Source organism: Trichoderma asperellum, chromosome 3 (genome assembly GCF_020647865.1).
Source record: "Trichoderma asperellum chromosome 3, complete sequence".
In the NCBI taxonomy this organism is placed as follows: Eukaryota; Fungi; Ascomycota; class Sordariomycetes; order Hypocreales; family Hypocreaceae; genus Trichoderma; species Trichoderma asperellum.
In genome coordinates, this window is record NC_089417.1 from 2,755,024 (window position 1) to 2,767,596 (window position 12,573).

The 12,573-nt window shown below is 45.6% G+C and overlaps 5 protein-coding genes and 1 non-coding gene across 6 annotated transcripts; 2 read left to right on the forward strand and 4 right to left on the reverse strand.

Moving 5' to 3' along the window:
• Nucleotides 1-863: 863 nt before the first annotated feature.
• On the reverse strand, nt 864-961 carry TrAFT101_005496. Its single transcript has one exon. It is a non-coding gene; the product is annotated as a tRNA-Leu (tRNA).
• Nucleotides 962-1,279: 318 nt separating this feature from the next.
• TrAFT101_005497 (uncharacterized protein) lies at nt 1,280-2,812 on the reverse strand. The gene is made up of 3 exons (XM_066127495.1): nt 2,630-2,812; nt 2,141-2,570; nt 1,280-2,073 (listed from the first exon to the last, which is right to left on the reverse strand). Exons 2-3 carry the CDS (start codon nt 2,440-2,442, stop codon nt 1,365-1,367), a joined length of 1,011 nt encoding a protein of 336 aa, XP_065983606.1. The 5' UTR covers nt 2,443-2,570; nt 2,630-2,812; the 3' UTR covers nt 1,280-1,364.
• Nucleotides 2,813-3,008: 196 nt separating this feature from the next.
• On the forward strand, nt 3,009-5,913 carry TrAFT101_012024 (uncharacterized protein). Its single transcript, XM_024908686.2, has 5 exons — nt 3,009-3,777; nt 3,836-4,053; nt 4,111-4,505; nt 4,567-5,118; nt 5,168-5,913. Exons 1-5 carry the CDS (start codon nt 3,267-3,269, stop codon nt 5,646-5,648), a joined length of 2,157 nt encoding a protein of 718 aa, XP_024757301.1. The 5' UTR covers nt 3,009-3,266; the 3' UTR covers nt 5,649-5,913.
• A 456-nt stretch (nt 5,914-6,369) lies between these two features.
• On the forward strand, nt 6,370-8,270 carry TrAFT101_005498 (uncharacterized protein). Its single transcript, XM_024906963.2, has 6 exons — nt 6,370-6,844; nt 6,904-7,370; nt 7,430-7,490; nt 7,548-7,743; nt 7,803-7,881; nt 7,938-8,270. The coding sequence occupies exons 1-6, from the start codon at nt 6,422-6,424 to the stop codon at nt 8,068-8,070; spliced, it is 1,359 nt and encodes a 452-aa protein (XP_024757300.1). The 5' UTR covers nt 6,370-6,421; the 3' UTR covers nt 8,071-8,270.
• Nucleotides 8,271-8,345: 75 nt separating this feature from the next.
• On the reverse strand, nt 8,346-9,879 carry TrAFT101_005499 (uncharacterized protein). The gene is made up of 5 exons (XM_024902068.2): nt 9,362-9,879; nt 9,040-9,278; nt 8,873-8,985; nt 8,704-8,784; nt 8,346-8,647 (listed from the first exon to the last, which is right to left on the reverse strand). Exons 1-5 carry the CDS (start codon nt 9,619-9,621, stop codon nt 8,465-8,467), a joined length of 876 nt encoding a protein of 291 aa, XP_024757299.1. The 5' UTR covers nt 9,622-9,879; the 3' UTR covers nt 8,346-8,464.
• Nucleotides 9,880-10,254: 375 nt separating this feature from the next.
• TrAFT101_005500 (uncharacterized protein) lies at nt 10,255-12,382 on the reverse strand. Its single transcript, XM_024902739.2, has 4 exons — nt 11,865-12,382; nt 11,498-11,796; nt 10,937-11,431; nt 10,255-10,870 (listed from the first exon to the last, which is right to left on the reverse strand). Exons 1-4 carry the CDS (start codon nt 12,244-12,246, stop codon nt 10,349-10,351), a joined length of 1,698 nt encoding a protein of 565 aa, XP_024757298.1. The 5' UTR covers nt 12,247-12,382; the 3' UTR covers nt 10,255-10,348.
• Between the last annotated feature and the right edge of the window lie 191 nt (nt 12,383-12,573).

Below are 12,573 nucleotides of genomic sequence, written 5' to 3' on the forward strand. Positions count from 1 at the left end.
TGCCTGATTTAAGTCCCTATAATTAATAATAATGAGCTGTTTCAGAAAGATTTTTTTTTTTTTTTTAATAATAAGACCTCGAGGTAGCGCCCACAAAATCTTGCTCTAGTTGGCAACTACTAGTCTACCCTATAAAAGTGGCGAGCAAACAGCAATATGGAAAGAATTCGCAGCGGGTAAGCGTAACATTCTTTTTATCACAAATCATAAATCATAAATGTATTATTATTTATTAGAGCGCCCAAAGTGTGATATCCTCCCAGAATGAGACAACTGAAAGCCGAGACAATCTCGGCTTGCATCAAGAGATACTCGGCTGCGAGGTCGGTCTCCGAGTTGTTCGTCATCTACTTCCCGCAAAGATAGCAACAAAGGGTCTTCAACACCAAAAAGGCTATAGCCTCGTAGGGCATGGAGAAATCCTATAGATGATGGTATATAAGGCAGAGGGATGCATCAAAAATAAATACGTAATATATGTGAGTCATATTGCCTAAGGATTTTAGTGCAATAGCTTGAGTATACATGTGTTCTATATGCATAAGTACATGGGTAGCCAGTACTAATCATCAATGTTCAAGTTCATGGAATATTATTTCCATATCAATAACATGATATAGATGTCAATGTCCTGCATCGTATAATAGATAAGCTGGCTAGAATGATAAACGACTCTGCAAAATACACGGAACCGAGATTATAGAGAGTTGTTGATCAATATGGACGCCGATACTATACCTATACATAATGAAGACACAATATCCATGGCCAGAAATCTCCCTCAAATAAGGAAAAAAATCATGGAAATGAAGAGCCCAATAAGACCTTCCAGTTGTGCAATTGGCAAAAGCAAAAATAGAAGCTGACGAGAGTGGGACTCGAACCCACGCGGATTGCTCCACCAGGAATTGCTGTTAAGGTAGCCTTAACCTGACGCCATAACCAACTCGGCCATCTCGCCGTTTCATGCGGGAACGTAGCTTAATTTTATATATATAGTGTAATCATAACACAATGCGACCACTTGCAGTAAAGGCATTTCCCAATTTCTTCGAACTGCTGGATCTTTCTTGCCCATGGATTCAGAATCTCATGAAATCGAATAGATCAACCAGCCATGTGGCTGAAATCCGGCACAAGTGCAAGCTGACATATCTGAAAATGTTACCTAGTATACTACACTTAAAAACTCGCCCAAAAAGCAACGAAACTACATGTACCCATGTGGTTGCATGGAATGTAATTTTTAATAGATAACAATGTATAGACTCATCACGCTGCGTTCATAAAGTATTTAGAAAAGTCACTCACTCAGCTCGAAAATCTGTTTATAATGACTAATATATCTGCTGCATTTTATACAATTATGCTGAATCTTTGAACGCTCCTAGCTTGAAAAGCTTCTTTGCGTTATCCTTGCCAATCTTCCTCACGTCTTCGGGATTCTTCAATGATACACCATCATACCAGTCACAAGCATCGCTGAAAGACTCAAATGGATAGTCAATGGAAAAAAGAATACGGTCTGCACCCATCTCCGTAATGCAGTACTCCAACGTGGGCGTTGAGAAGTGACCACTTGTGGTGATCCAGATGTTCTGTGCAAAGTATTCTCGAATCGTCTTCTTACATGAAAGACCTAGTGGCTTCTTCACGTCTTCGAACCAGTGATTAATTCTCCAGAGATCAAACGGAATGTGCTCTCCCAAATGGCCAATAATGATTTGGAGCTTGGGATGTCTGTCGAAGACGCCGTTTGTGACCATTCCTAGGAGATGCAGGCTGACGCCCTGAGCGAAGCTAAGCGGAGGTCCAATGAGCCACTTTCGTTTGGCCCATAGCTTTTCGTAGATAGTGCCAGTGGGATTTCTAGGGTGAAGATAGAATGGAACGTCTAGCTCAGTGACAGTGGACCAGAAAACATCCCATTCAGGCCCATCATAGAAAACCATGTCATCCCCATCGGCACCGGCGCGCTGCGTGTCATTGACAAGCGCACCCTTGAAGCCCAGCTGCGTTACGCATCGTTTTAACTCGGTGGCTGCCTCTGTGGGATCATGCATAGAAAGTGTACTGGGATTGGAATTTAGCTTTATTCGCGAAGAGACGGAATAAGAGAAGAGGTATGGCATGTACTTACGCTAGAGCACCAAATCGATCGGGATGATCTTTGATTGCGCCCGCAATGTAGTCGTTGATCTCAACGGCAAAGGCTTGTGCCTCTTTCGCATCCCAGATGTCCTGTACGCCTGGTGCTGTATACGAAAGCAATGTATAGCCGACGCCATGCTTATCCATATAGGCGATGCGCGTAGTGGTAATATCTGTGATTTCTTGCGCGTGCTTCTCAGGGTCGACGGCAAAAAGTGAGGCCCACCATTTCGTCTTCTCCTGCATGCGAGGTAAGGCAAACGCCTCTTCCAGAGCTACTTTGCCGAGCATTATTCTTCTCGTGTTATTTTCTTTTTGTTGATGATGTGGGTATCTCAAGATATGCAGCCAAAAGAAAGGAAGGAACTTGCGACAAGGATGGAACTTCTATTACTCGAGACAAACAAGCGATATGGATGCTACGTATAAGTAAGAATTCAAATGCCAGTCCTTGGGGGAGGGGGATATTATCTTTTACATCTGCATTCGAGCGAAGCTCATAACCGCGCGCCCCAATGCTGTCCCTCTTCCGCATCATGTCGGCTGAGGACCAATAATTGCTTTCTGATGCAAAAGCAGGGCTCCATGTAGATCGAGGCTAACAGATAGCAGAAGGGGCTATGGAGGACTTCCGCCCTAGCGGGGGTTTTCCCTACGGTCTATTGGAGAGGATGGAGTATAGAAGCGGTGGGTATTAACGGCAGATGCAAACTAACGGCCTGGAGCCGGTCGAAGATGCGGGGAAGATGGCCAAGGAATATTGCCGCACAGTAGATGGCAAGATAATACTGTAGGCGGATACGGCCATAACTCAACCATTGCTGGTCACCAGACAAGGCGTTGGTTACAACTCAGCTCCATCTACTCACCGGACCTGAGACCAACCGCGTCATCGCTGTCCAGGGGGGGCATCCAGCAGGGACAAAATTGATCAAGAAGCCGTACAGCCCGATATCTGGGGATGGCCCCTGTCCCGCCATGCTCACAAGGAGAGACATCCCAAGCCGCGCTTGGTGCATCCGGAACCCGTTACCCATTCTTAAAAGCCAATTCCTTTGCGATCAGGCTAGAGCGGATATCCCCTAGCCGTTGTCTTGGGCTTTGACTCCTGAAGTATGCCACGGCCAAAGGTTCACCCAAGCCAGCGTCAGCGCGCCGCAGAGGCGTGCAACTTTTGCCGCGCTTCTAAGAAGCGATGCAGTGCTACGGTGCCTTGCACCGCTTGCCAGAGACGCGGCATTGGGGCATCGTGTTTCCTCACTCATCAGCCTCGAGGGTCGAGGAAGAAGCCTCCGCCTCGGTCAAGAGCCTCTGTGCCGGAGCAGACCCGGTCGTCGCCGGATGGTGGAGACAATACTCTAGATGATGAATCTGCGTGGGGCCGAGATGGCTTCGCCAATATTGTTCCGCCAGACTGGTGTCCAGAGGCAGATCCGATTTCGATGAACAATGATGCTGATGTAGATTATCAGCCTCCCACTCCATCTGATTCTCGAATAAGCATTCCAGAAGAGACTATCTCCGGATCCACACAACAGCCACCGCAGCTTACGGTAAATTCTGGATCTCCAACTCTAGGACCGGAGTCTCATGCTCGCATGCTTCTGAACCTGCGGGGAGAGCAAGGTAGGCTACTCACAAGCTGCTCTGCTAGGCCTGCGTCCATCTAACGAAATAATTGTAGTTTATATCGGCAAAGCGGCCTCTTTGTCATTTCTTCAGCTCATCAGAGATACTGTGACAGCTCAAATCGGGCCCTCCCAATTCTCTCATAATGATAAGCGTCATAGTATGCTGGAGACAGAGCCGTCTGCTGCGGCGGATGCGAATGACTTGCAGTCAACTACTTATAATCTAGATGTAGAAAGCAGTTTGCTCTATGCTCGCATCTTTGAAGCTGCTGTAAGCATGGTACCCGACCTTTTTTTTTTATCATTACAATGCTGATTATCTATGAAGACTGGCGGACTGCTGGATATCTTTGGACCGCTGGAGGTTGAAGATATCCTTGTGAAAATCCGAACCGATGCATCCCAATCTGTAGGTTTGTATAAACATGCCTCAATTGATCTCGTGGTAGCTATTGGAGCGCAATGCAAATCTCCAATGGACGCGCAGCAAATCGGATCAGTATATTTTCGGCAAGCACAGAAACGCGCGTTTTCAGGTATGCTGGAGGATCCAACTGTCGACATGGTGCGCGCCTTTCTTCTAATGGCCTTTTATATGCTTGGACATTGCCGAAGAAACACAGCATTCATGTACTTGGGAATTGCGTCAAGAGCTGCAGTTGCTCTCGGGATGCATAGCCGTCATTCATATGCAGACCTAAAAAACCCATTATGCCAGCTGAGGTATGTTGAATGGGGTCTTTGTTCAGAAACGTCCCTTAACTTAAGCTTACGAACTCAATAGACTGCGAACATGGATGAGCCTCTGCGTACTTGACATGCTTGTATGTTCAATCCTTGGAAGACCAACTGCAACAGCTGGTTTAAGGGCAGAACTCGACACCACCATCATTGGATCATCTGCGCCTCTAGACACGAGAAACTGTCAAAGCTTATTTGCGTCGTATAATATACTCACTATTATTAATGAGAGCGTTGAAGCACTGTATGGGAAGAAAGTCGCATCCACCGCTATTGTGGAACAGTTTCTGACCAAAATTGAAAATTGGAGTCAAAACCTTCCCAATTTTCTACGAAATCCTCTCACTTCCAAAAAAGGCTCCCCATCACGCAAAGTGGCGACGGATAGTATACATATCGCTTGTCTCTACTACTTTGCCATAACTTTGGTTACTCGACCGATATTAATATCCAACCTTACGTCTCGACAGGGTGTTGCGACACCTTCTTCTTCACCTATGGCGTCCGCATGCATTGATGCGGCAGTATATCTTGTACAAACGTGCTCGGACGCACACAAAACAGGACTACTTCTTGGTAATATGTGCATAATGAAGTGAGATATTTGCATGAAATGTAAAAATCATGGCTGATAACAAATCTAGGGCACTTATTTTTGCCGCTGGCCTTATCCTTGGCTTCGACATGTTTGCCAAACGGGAGCTCGATTACGAAGTTGAAACAGCCTTTCGCAGCGCGAAAGATGTTCTTGACTTCTTGGGCATTCAAAGCCCTCAGGCCGCTCATTATTCAGGAATTTTAACCCTACTATCTGATGCAGTCGTGAAGCAGCGAACGAAGTTGCCTACACGCCCTCGAAGCAGATATGTCGGAAAATTAATCTCCTTCAGCAAAGAGGGGGACACTAGTCAAGACAATAGCAACAGCAATGGTAGCGACGATATGATTCTACCTATAAATAATACAGAGCCAGCAAATGGAGAAATTGGAGGCGTTTGGATCACAGATATTTCGGGCCAACCCACCGAGATGGACGGAGATATGTTGCGAGGGTGGGACAGCCTTGACTTGTCTCAGTGGGATAGCTTTCCTTTTTATAGCCCAAGAGTTTTTGGATCAGATTAATCTTGCATCGGCGGCGCTATGCGTTTTTGATGAAAAATTGGTCTCTACATATGGCCAATGCTACGTATGCCTACGGAGCTGCGGAGCTAAATCTATTCAGGAGTGACAACTGTCGATTCGACTTTAGGATACGTATATAGAAGCCGATTTAGGATATTTTGTAAATGTCACATTTGCGATGTATCGTATACCTTGTATTAAAGGACCTTGGGCGGCAAGCGGAAAGTACATCTAAGTGCATGGTGTAGCTGCATAAGACATTGACTACGGCATGTTGGGCATATCTGTACATGCATGTTCGTACGCGTTAGCCATTTTGATTAATGACGAGTAACACGTCAAACGGATAAGACTGAAACGGGTACCTAACATGTTAAACGGATAAGACTGAAATTCTAAGCTGCGGCATGTGCCAACCCTGTGGCGGCTATTGCACCTATTATCTACGCGTCCAGGGGGCATAGCCGCCAGCATCCGTGATAAGCCTGCCAACTTTTCCCAGTTCGGCGTCTTCTAATAAGGAGGTGACGTGAATGGCGGCGCAAGGAGAGAGATAACGACGGAGGATTTGCTGACGGGCATACACGAACAAAGTCCAGCGTAGAGTTATTTGCCGCTCTACGGATAGGTGTATACGAGGAGACACGGAATAGATAAACTTCAGCTTCGCCCAGCACCAAGTTCCCTCTTGATATTTGAATCTATTAAACGTAGCTTGCACAAGCAAACGTAATCATCTTAAAATTACCCCTAACTTTTCTTTCTCTCTCATAATGGGTTCAAGTATACCTTCTGGATGGAGACGCCTCAATGTGGGAGTCGTCGGAGGTGGCATCGGCGGCATGTCTGTTGCTATTGCTCTCCGTCGCGCCGGCCATGAAGTCACTATTTATGAGAAGCACGATTTCGCCGGCGAAGTAGGCGCTTCAGTTTCATGCGCTGCAAATGGCACACGTTGGCTTCACGAATGGGGTGTTGATATTGCAAAGGGGGATCCGGTTGTTCTAAAGAAGTTGATCAATCGCGATTGGAAGACGGGCGAGCCGGTTAGTGTCTATGATTTGGAAGATTATGAAGAGAGGTGGGGGTATGTCTACAATATGTTTCACCGACAGTACATGCATGCCATGTTGAAGGATTCTGCGCTGGGAGAAGAGGGGAAAGGGATACCAGCGAAGCTAGAAGTGAATCACCAAGTAAGTGAATGAAGCAAGTATGCGCCAAAGATTGACAGGACTGATTTTATACTGCATAGTGTCAAGAGATTGATGTTAGTGCTGGCAAAGTAACATTTACTAACGGTGTTGTTGCCCGGCACGACCTCATCATTGGCGCAGACGGCATCGGGTCAGTTGTCCGCGGCGAGATTGGCATTCATCCAGCAAAACGTCCATCCGAGCAAAGTTGCCTTCACGCAAACGTTACCACAGAAGAAGCTGTCAAGCTAGGTCTCGTTGACTACTCGCAGGACAGTGCGCTTGAATATTGGGGAGGCCAGGAGGGCAAATGGGACAAGATTGTTCTGTCGCCATGTAACGGAGGCAAGCTGTTGTCGTACTATTGCTTCTTCCCTCGATCAGTTGGTGATTACTCTACACATACCTGGGGCCATGAAGATAGACCAGTGGAAGAGTTGCTTGCGCCGTATCCAAACCTTGACTCACAGGTGCTGTCACACCTGAAGATTGGAAAAGAGATCCAGCCGTGGCGGCTGTGGGTACAGTGAGTATAGAATACGGTGATGCGACCTATATACCGCCTCGCTGACCCTAATACTACAGTGACCCTTATCCTTATATTCACAAAAACACGGTCTGCTTGTTAGGTGATGCAGGACACCCGGTATGGTTATGCAATTCAATTGGCCATTGAAGAGTAGCTGAACTGACATAATCCAAGATGATGCCCCATCAAAGCCAAGGCGCATGTATGGCGATAGAAGATGCTGCTGCGCTTGGCATCCTCTTTAGCGAAAAATATTTCAGCGGAGACGTCCAGGAGGCCTTGGCTGTCTACGATACTGTTCGACTTCCTAGGGTGACAAGGGTGCAATCTGCAGCGGCAAAGGCTGCCTACAATATCAATGAGAGAATTGGTGAGTTGAACTGAGTAATAATCGTTGACAACTTAGCACTAAATGTGACGTGTGTACAGGATTTTCACAGAACAAAAACATCTCTACATACAAAGTAGAGGATGAGAAGAAGAAGCTCACCATTGAAGAAATGAATGCGTAAGTCAAACCTCTAAATACTCTGGTATCTGATAATGGGCTAATCAGTAGGTCAGGTATGACATGTACAAAGATATCGAGCAGGCTCTGGCAGAGAAGCGAGGGGCTGTTTTCCGTGAAAAGTTCATTCACGGACTGCCGGTTGGATTAGAACTTCCGAGCGGAATAATTATTGGACAGGAGGCATAAAAAGAGTAAAATCTGGAAAGGAAATATACCAATTTGGAGTTTAATAGTTAGACGCTGCTATTCAAGCCTATAAAACCAGATATTACCATAACGTTTCAGAAGTTGACTACGTGTAAAGCATTATGATCACATATCACTAATTCTTGGGGATAAACATATGTATTTATTCTGCCAAATACACTTACAATTGTGAAAAGTGCACTATCACTTCAAGCAATCTTCGTTGTGTTACTCTGCAACAAGTAGTCATAAGCATCTTTATGACAGGATAAAATACCAGATGGACATGCGCGTTTGATTCGTTTATAACAGTTATTTTATAATTACAAAAACCACCATGAGATGAGAGCCAAAAAAATTATCATTTTCAAGATGTTTCACATCAATATCTTCATTACTGCTTCTTTCCCAGCTTCACATCGTACTCCAAATCCCATTCCGCTTGCGAGTCCCCATTGCGAGGCTTAAACTCAACAGTCAACCCATCTTTTACCGCAAACACACTATCGTCTTCAAGGTATTTTGAGTCTTTGTCGAAAATTTGTGTAGTCAAAGAACTGTACCCCTCTGCTTCGACCTGCAGTTGCGCGTCAGCATTAGAGTGTTATTTTAAGAAAGGATGGGGCTGCCTACAATGAGATGAATATGTGCGGGTCGGTACTGGTGGCGATCCATAAGCTTCAGTAGCTTCCCTGCAGGACCATCAAATGGAATCTAGTGATTTTAATTTAGCATGCAATAACTTAATTGAAGAAAAAAAAAAAACGAGGACAAAAACAAGGAACAATCAGAATCTTCTTACAGGATATGGAGTTGGGCGGAGACAGTAGAATGAATACCGACCCTCCGCGTCGGTGACGAATTTTCCACGTAGATTGCAGTCAATTTGATCCGAGTCCTGCTGCTCATACAAGCCTATATATTCAACATCAGCGGCTATTCATGTTCAGAAAGCTTTGAGCATCTTACCGTTTGTAGAGGCTTGCCAGACGTCTACTGTAGCATTTGCAAGAGGCTTGCCTGTCTCGGCGCATGTAACTTGGCCGTGCATATAAGCTATTACTGCATTTTTTGGGGTGTTGAATGAGATGGTAGTGCCATTCTCTCGAATTGGTGCATCAGCTCGCCAAAACGGTCCAAGAATGGCGGATGATGTAGGAGGTTTATCTGCCTTGCTGGCTTCTCTGTATGTGATATCATCCACGAGTCTGTAATTAACGTCATATTAGCTACTCCCGTATATATGTGTGTGTGTTTTTCTTTTTTTCAGATGTGATAGAGAGCAACATACGATTCTAGACCGATAACGTCGCATAGTAGCTGCCCCTCATTGCGCTTGTTGTTGCTCATCTGTCCTGCCCAGTTGAGCATGGACACGCCTGCTAACCATTCATCTGTCGTCAAGTTGACCTCTCGTGCAAAGTCGTGAACGTGTTGAATAAGAGCAGTCATAACTGTCCGCATTCTGGGTGTGGTGTCTGGGCCCATGGCTTGGATAACATGGTTGGTGAAGTCCTGACCGAGAGCGTCGTCATTTGATTGAGAGCCCATGTTCAATGATTTTATTGAGGCGGGATGGTCCTTCTGATGGATTTAAGTTGTAATCTCAAGACAAACGAGAGAGTAGGTATACAAGAGGGCTGGCTGTTTATAGAACGCGTTGAAGATTTGAAGATTGTTTTGGTGAATGTCGAGACTTCTCCCGAAAAGAGCCCAATACGCTCCAGATGTAGTCTTATAACTAAGAGCACGACGGAAATCTTAATACTCATCCAATTAGTTCATAGATGATTATTCAACATTGTATAAGCCAAAAGTGGCTGGCTGTATCGTTCGTTTTCTTTCTCACTCGCTCGTTCCGTCTATGCCGTGGTGGTGCGGTACCCGCCCCGCGGGGTTACCCAGATCCGAAAGTGGCTGCATTGTCGGATAACATCCTGGACACCTGATAATGGGTGGCCTGCAATTTCCCGACAAAGATATTGGCACTGAAGGTTTACTATTTGTAGCAGGCTTGGCAGTCTCAGTCCATCAAAAGCTATACTAACTACATGTAGTCGGGCTGTCGATTTACAAAGTACAGCGGAAGATCAAAATATAGCAGCCTCCTGCGAGACTTGGTGGCCTTTCTCGTCAGATCTTAGCCCAGTGAGAAGCCTGTAGGTGCGACTCTTAATCGTTAGAATTTTAATAATTGTTCAGTAATTTTGAGTAATATAAAAATATAAAAATATTCTATAAAGTTGATTGAAAAAGTTTACCCAGCCTCAGTCAGTGTTTAGTCCAGCCGATAATCCTTTTCCTCATCCAATTCCCACTTTGCCTCATCCGAACCATTCGGTCGACTTGCCCTCCGAAATCCTACTTCCAAGCCTTCAATCTCCGCCACTGGCTTTACTGCGCATACTTCCCCTTTATACTTATCAGAATACCACTTATCCACGTATTTTGGATTGTCCACAAATTCAGGATATACTTCTCGCATGCGACGCAGCACGGTTCCCGAAATCTGATCCACGCTGTTATGGTATCGTAGGGCGAGAACTTCGGGACCCATCATGTCCCGGAGACTCTGCTGAACATGCTCAGGCAGTAAGCCGACCTTGAATAGTAGAAGATCGTAGTGCAAGAGGCAGGCTTTACCATGCCAAGAGCCACCACGAGTTGCCCGATGATAAAGCCCAACAAGAGCTGTGATTGCACCGATGCAGCCGGTGCCGTAGTCTGAGATGGGGAACGGCGGTACCACAGGTTCGTTGAGGCCCATAAACTTGCCTTGTTCCCACGCAACACCCGTCACCTGAAAATTTACCCGTTAGTAAATGGCGATTTAGGGATTGTTCATTTCGGTCCACGGGATTCTTACACAGTCTGCAATTTGCTGCCATCCAGCCCGATTTGCCCACTCGCCTTCATATCCAAAACAATTCTCATTGACGTAGACGAATCCTTTACCCCTCTTAGAGGCTAGTTCAGCGAGCTGCTGGGGGCCATATCCTAGTTTTGCAATAGCCCCGGGGCGATAACCATCAACCACGACATCAGCTTCGGCCAAGAGCTTCTCAAACGTTTCTCTCCCTTTGGCTGTCTTGAGGTCTAAATCCGTCGCCCGTTTGCCCATGTTACCATCCACTTGAAAGAACGGTACATCGCTAAGATTTGGACTTGTCACTTTGATGACTTCAGCACCATATTCGCCCAGAATCCTTGTAATTGTAGGGCCAGCAATGATGCGACATAGCTCGAGTACCTTGATACCGGAGAGTAGCCGACTACCAGTATGGCTTGGAAGAGGAACCAGTGGCGTTTTATCTTCTATATTCTCAACTGACCAAGGCGAAAGTCCAATGTTTGCTCTTCCCTGTCAATTTCGTCAGCCAATGACATTCTTGTTTTGGTACGGTCAGTTTTCCAGGCTTTGACTTACATGGGGGGTGTTCAGAAACTCGGTATGCGGGAAGGCTTTAACGCCTGCTTGCCTATGCTGCGCATTCAGTTTCTCCAACTCTTCTACTGTAAATTTCTTCACAGCAGATTCAATAGTTTCTACAATCTGTTCATGTGATGTCAGGTCGGGTCGATATGGCTCCAGTCCAATCATATTCAGCGTTGTTGATGCTTCTAATGAGCCATGGATGTGGTAGTACTCATTAGGCGTTTTTGTGGCATATAAGTTTGCAGACATGCGACGATAAGGATTGGATTGCGCTTGAAGCAAATCTGTATCTATACATGCGCCATATTAGTATGCGAATAAACAAACTACATCTGTGTCAATGGTGGTATGTACAAACCCTTCAACAGGCTTTTAACTTGTTTATCAAGCTTTCCATATCCACCTACTCGAGCCAGGTATGCTTGAAACAGAAAGGCTGTTGTCTTTTCAAGACTAATCACAATTTCCCTCTGCGAAGGCGAAGGTGCCTCTCCCTGCCGTGTATCCGCGAGGAGAGATGCAACCGATGCCTCGATAGCCTTTAGCGCTGCTGTTGTTTCAGTCTCCTTGAATGGAATAGGGAAATATGGTTGGTCACGTTCGGCGACGAATTGAACATGATCGGCTCGGCTTGCTACTCCGCACGGCAGCGATATGGAGTCGAACTCATTGCAGAGATATTGCAAAATACCATGAGCCTCCTTCTTCGAGGAATATGTGGTACCTGGTCTGCCGTTCATAGTAGGCGGCAGAATTTTATAAATCTAGAATTGTTAAATGACTAAATTCTGATCTTTTCTCACGACTTTTATACAATCGTTTAGGTCGGCTTTATATCGTTTGTTAATACAAAACTTGAGTAAACGAGGAATGCAAAATGGCCCCACAGCCGACTTACAAATCGTTATCCGAATCCCAACTCTAACGAAGGGCGCAGTTTAAAACAACAAGAACAATTGATTAAAAAACCCTCACCTGGTATACACTCGGTACGGATGTGAATTTTGCCACTCAATAACAACTCAATATCAGGGCCCTGACTAGGATCCATCCCGTCCGCATCCGAC

Coding starts and splice junctions, on each gene's coding strand:
- TrAFT101_005497 (XM_066127495.1), bottom strand. CDS start 2,442: ATGCTCGGCAAAGTAGCTCTGGAAGAGGCGTTTGCCTTACCTCGCATG. Junction 2,074..2,140: donor GATCGATTTGGTGCTCTAGC/GTAAGTACATGC, acceptor TTCCAATCCCAG/TACACTTTCTATGCATGATC.
- TrAFT101_012024 (XM_024908686.2), top strand. CDS start 3,267: ATGCCACGGCCAAAGGTTCACCCAAGCCAGCGTCAGCGCGCCGCAGAG. Junction 4,506..4,566: donor AACCCATTATGCCAGCTGAG/GTATGTTGAATG, acceptor CGAACTCAATAG/ACTGCGAACATGGATGAGCC. Junction 5,119..5,167: donor GGTAATATGTGCATAATGAA/GTGAGATATTTG, acceptor TAACAAATCTAG/GGCACTTATTTTTGCCGCTG.
- TrAFT101_005499 (XM_024902068.2), bottom strand. CDS start 9,621: ATGGGCTCTCAATCAAATGACGACGCTCTCGGTCAGGACTTCACCAAC. Junction 8,785..8,872: donor TCCGCCCAACTCCATATCCT/GTAAGAAGATTC, acceptor TAAAATCACTAG/ATTCCATTTGATGGTCCTGC. Junction 8,648..8,703: donor CCGCACATATTCATCTCATT/GTAGGCAGCCCC, acceptor GCGCAACTGCAG/GTCGAAGCAGAGGGGTACAG.
- TrAFT101_005500 (XM_024902739.2), bottom strand. CDS start 12,246: ATGAACGGCAGACCAGGTACCACATATTCCTCGAAGAAGGAGGCTCAT. Junction 11,797..11,864: donor AGTTAAAAGCCTGTTGAAGG/GTTTGTACATAC, acceptor GCGCATGTATAG/ATACAGATTTGCTTCAAGCG. Junction 10,871..10,936: donor GGCAGCAAATTGCAGACTGT/GTAAGAATCCCG, acceptor GTAAATTTTCAG/GTGACGGGTGTTGCGTGGGA.
- TrAFT101_005498 (XM_024906963.2), top strand. CDS start 6,422: ATGGGTTCAAGTATACCTTCTGGATGGAGACGCCTCAATGTGGGAGTC. Junction 6,845..6,903: donor AGCTAGAAGTGAATCACCAA/GTAAGTGAATGA, acceptor TATACTGCATAG/TGTCAAGAGATTGATGTTAG. Junction 7,882..7,937: donor ACCATTGAAGAAATGAATGC/GTAAGTCAAACC, acceptor TCAGTAGGTCAG/GTATGACATGTACAAAGATA.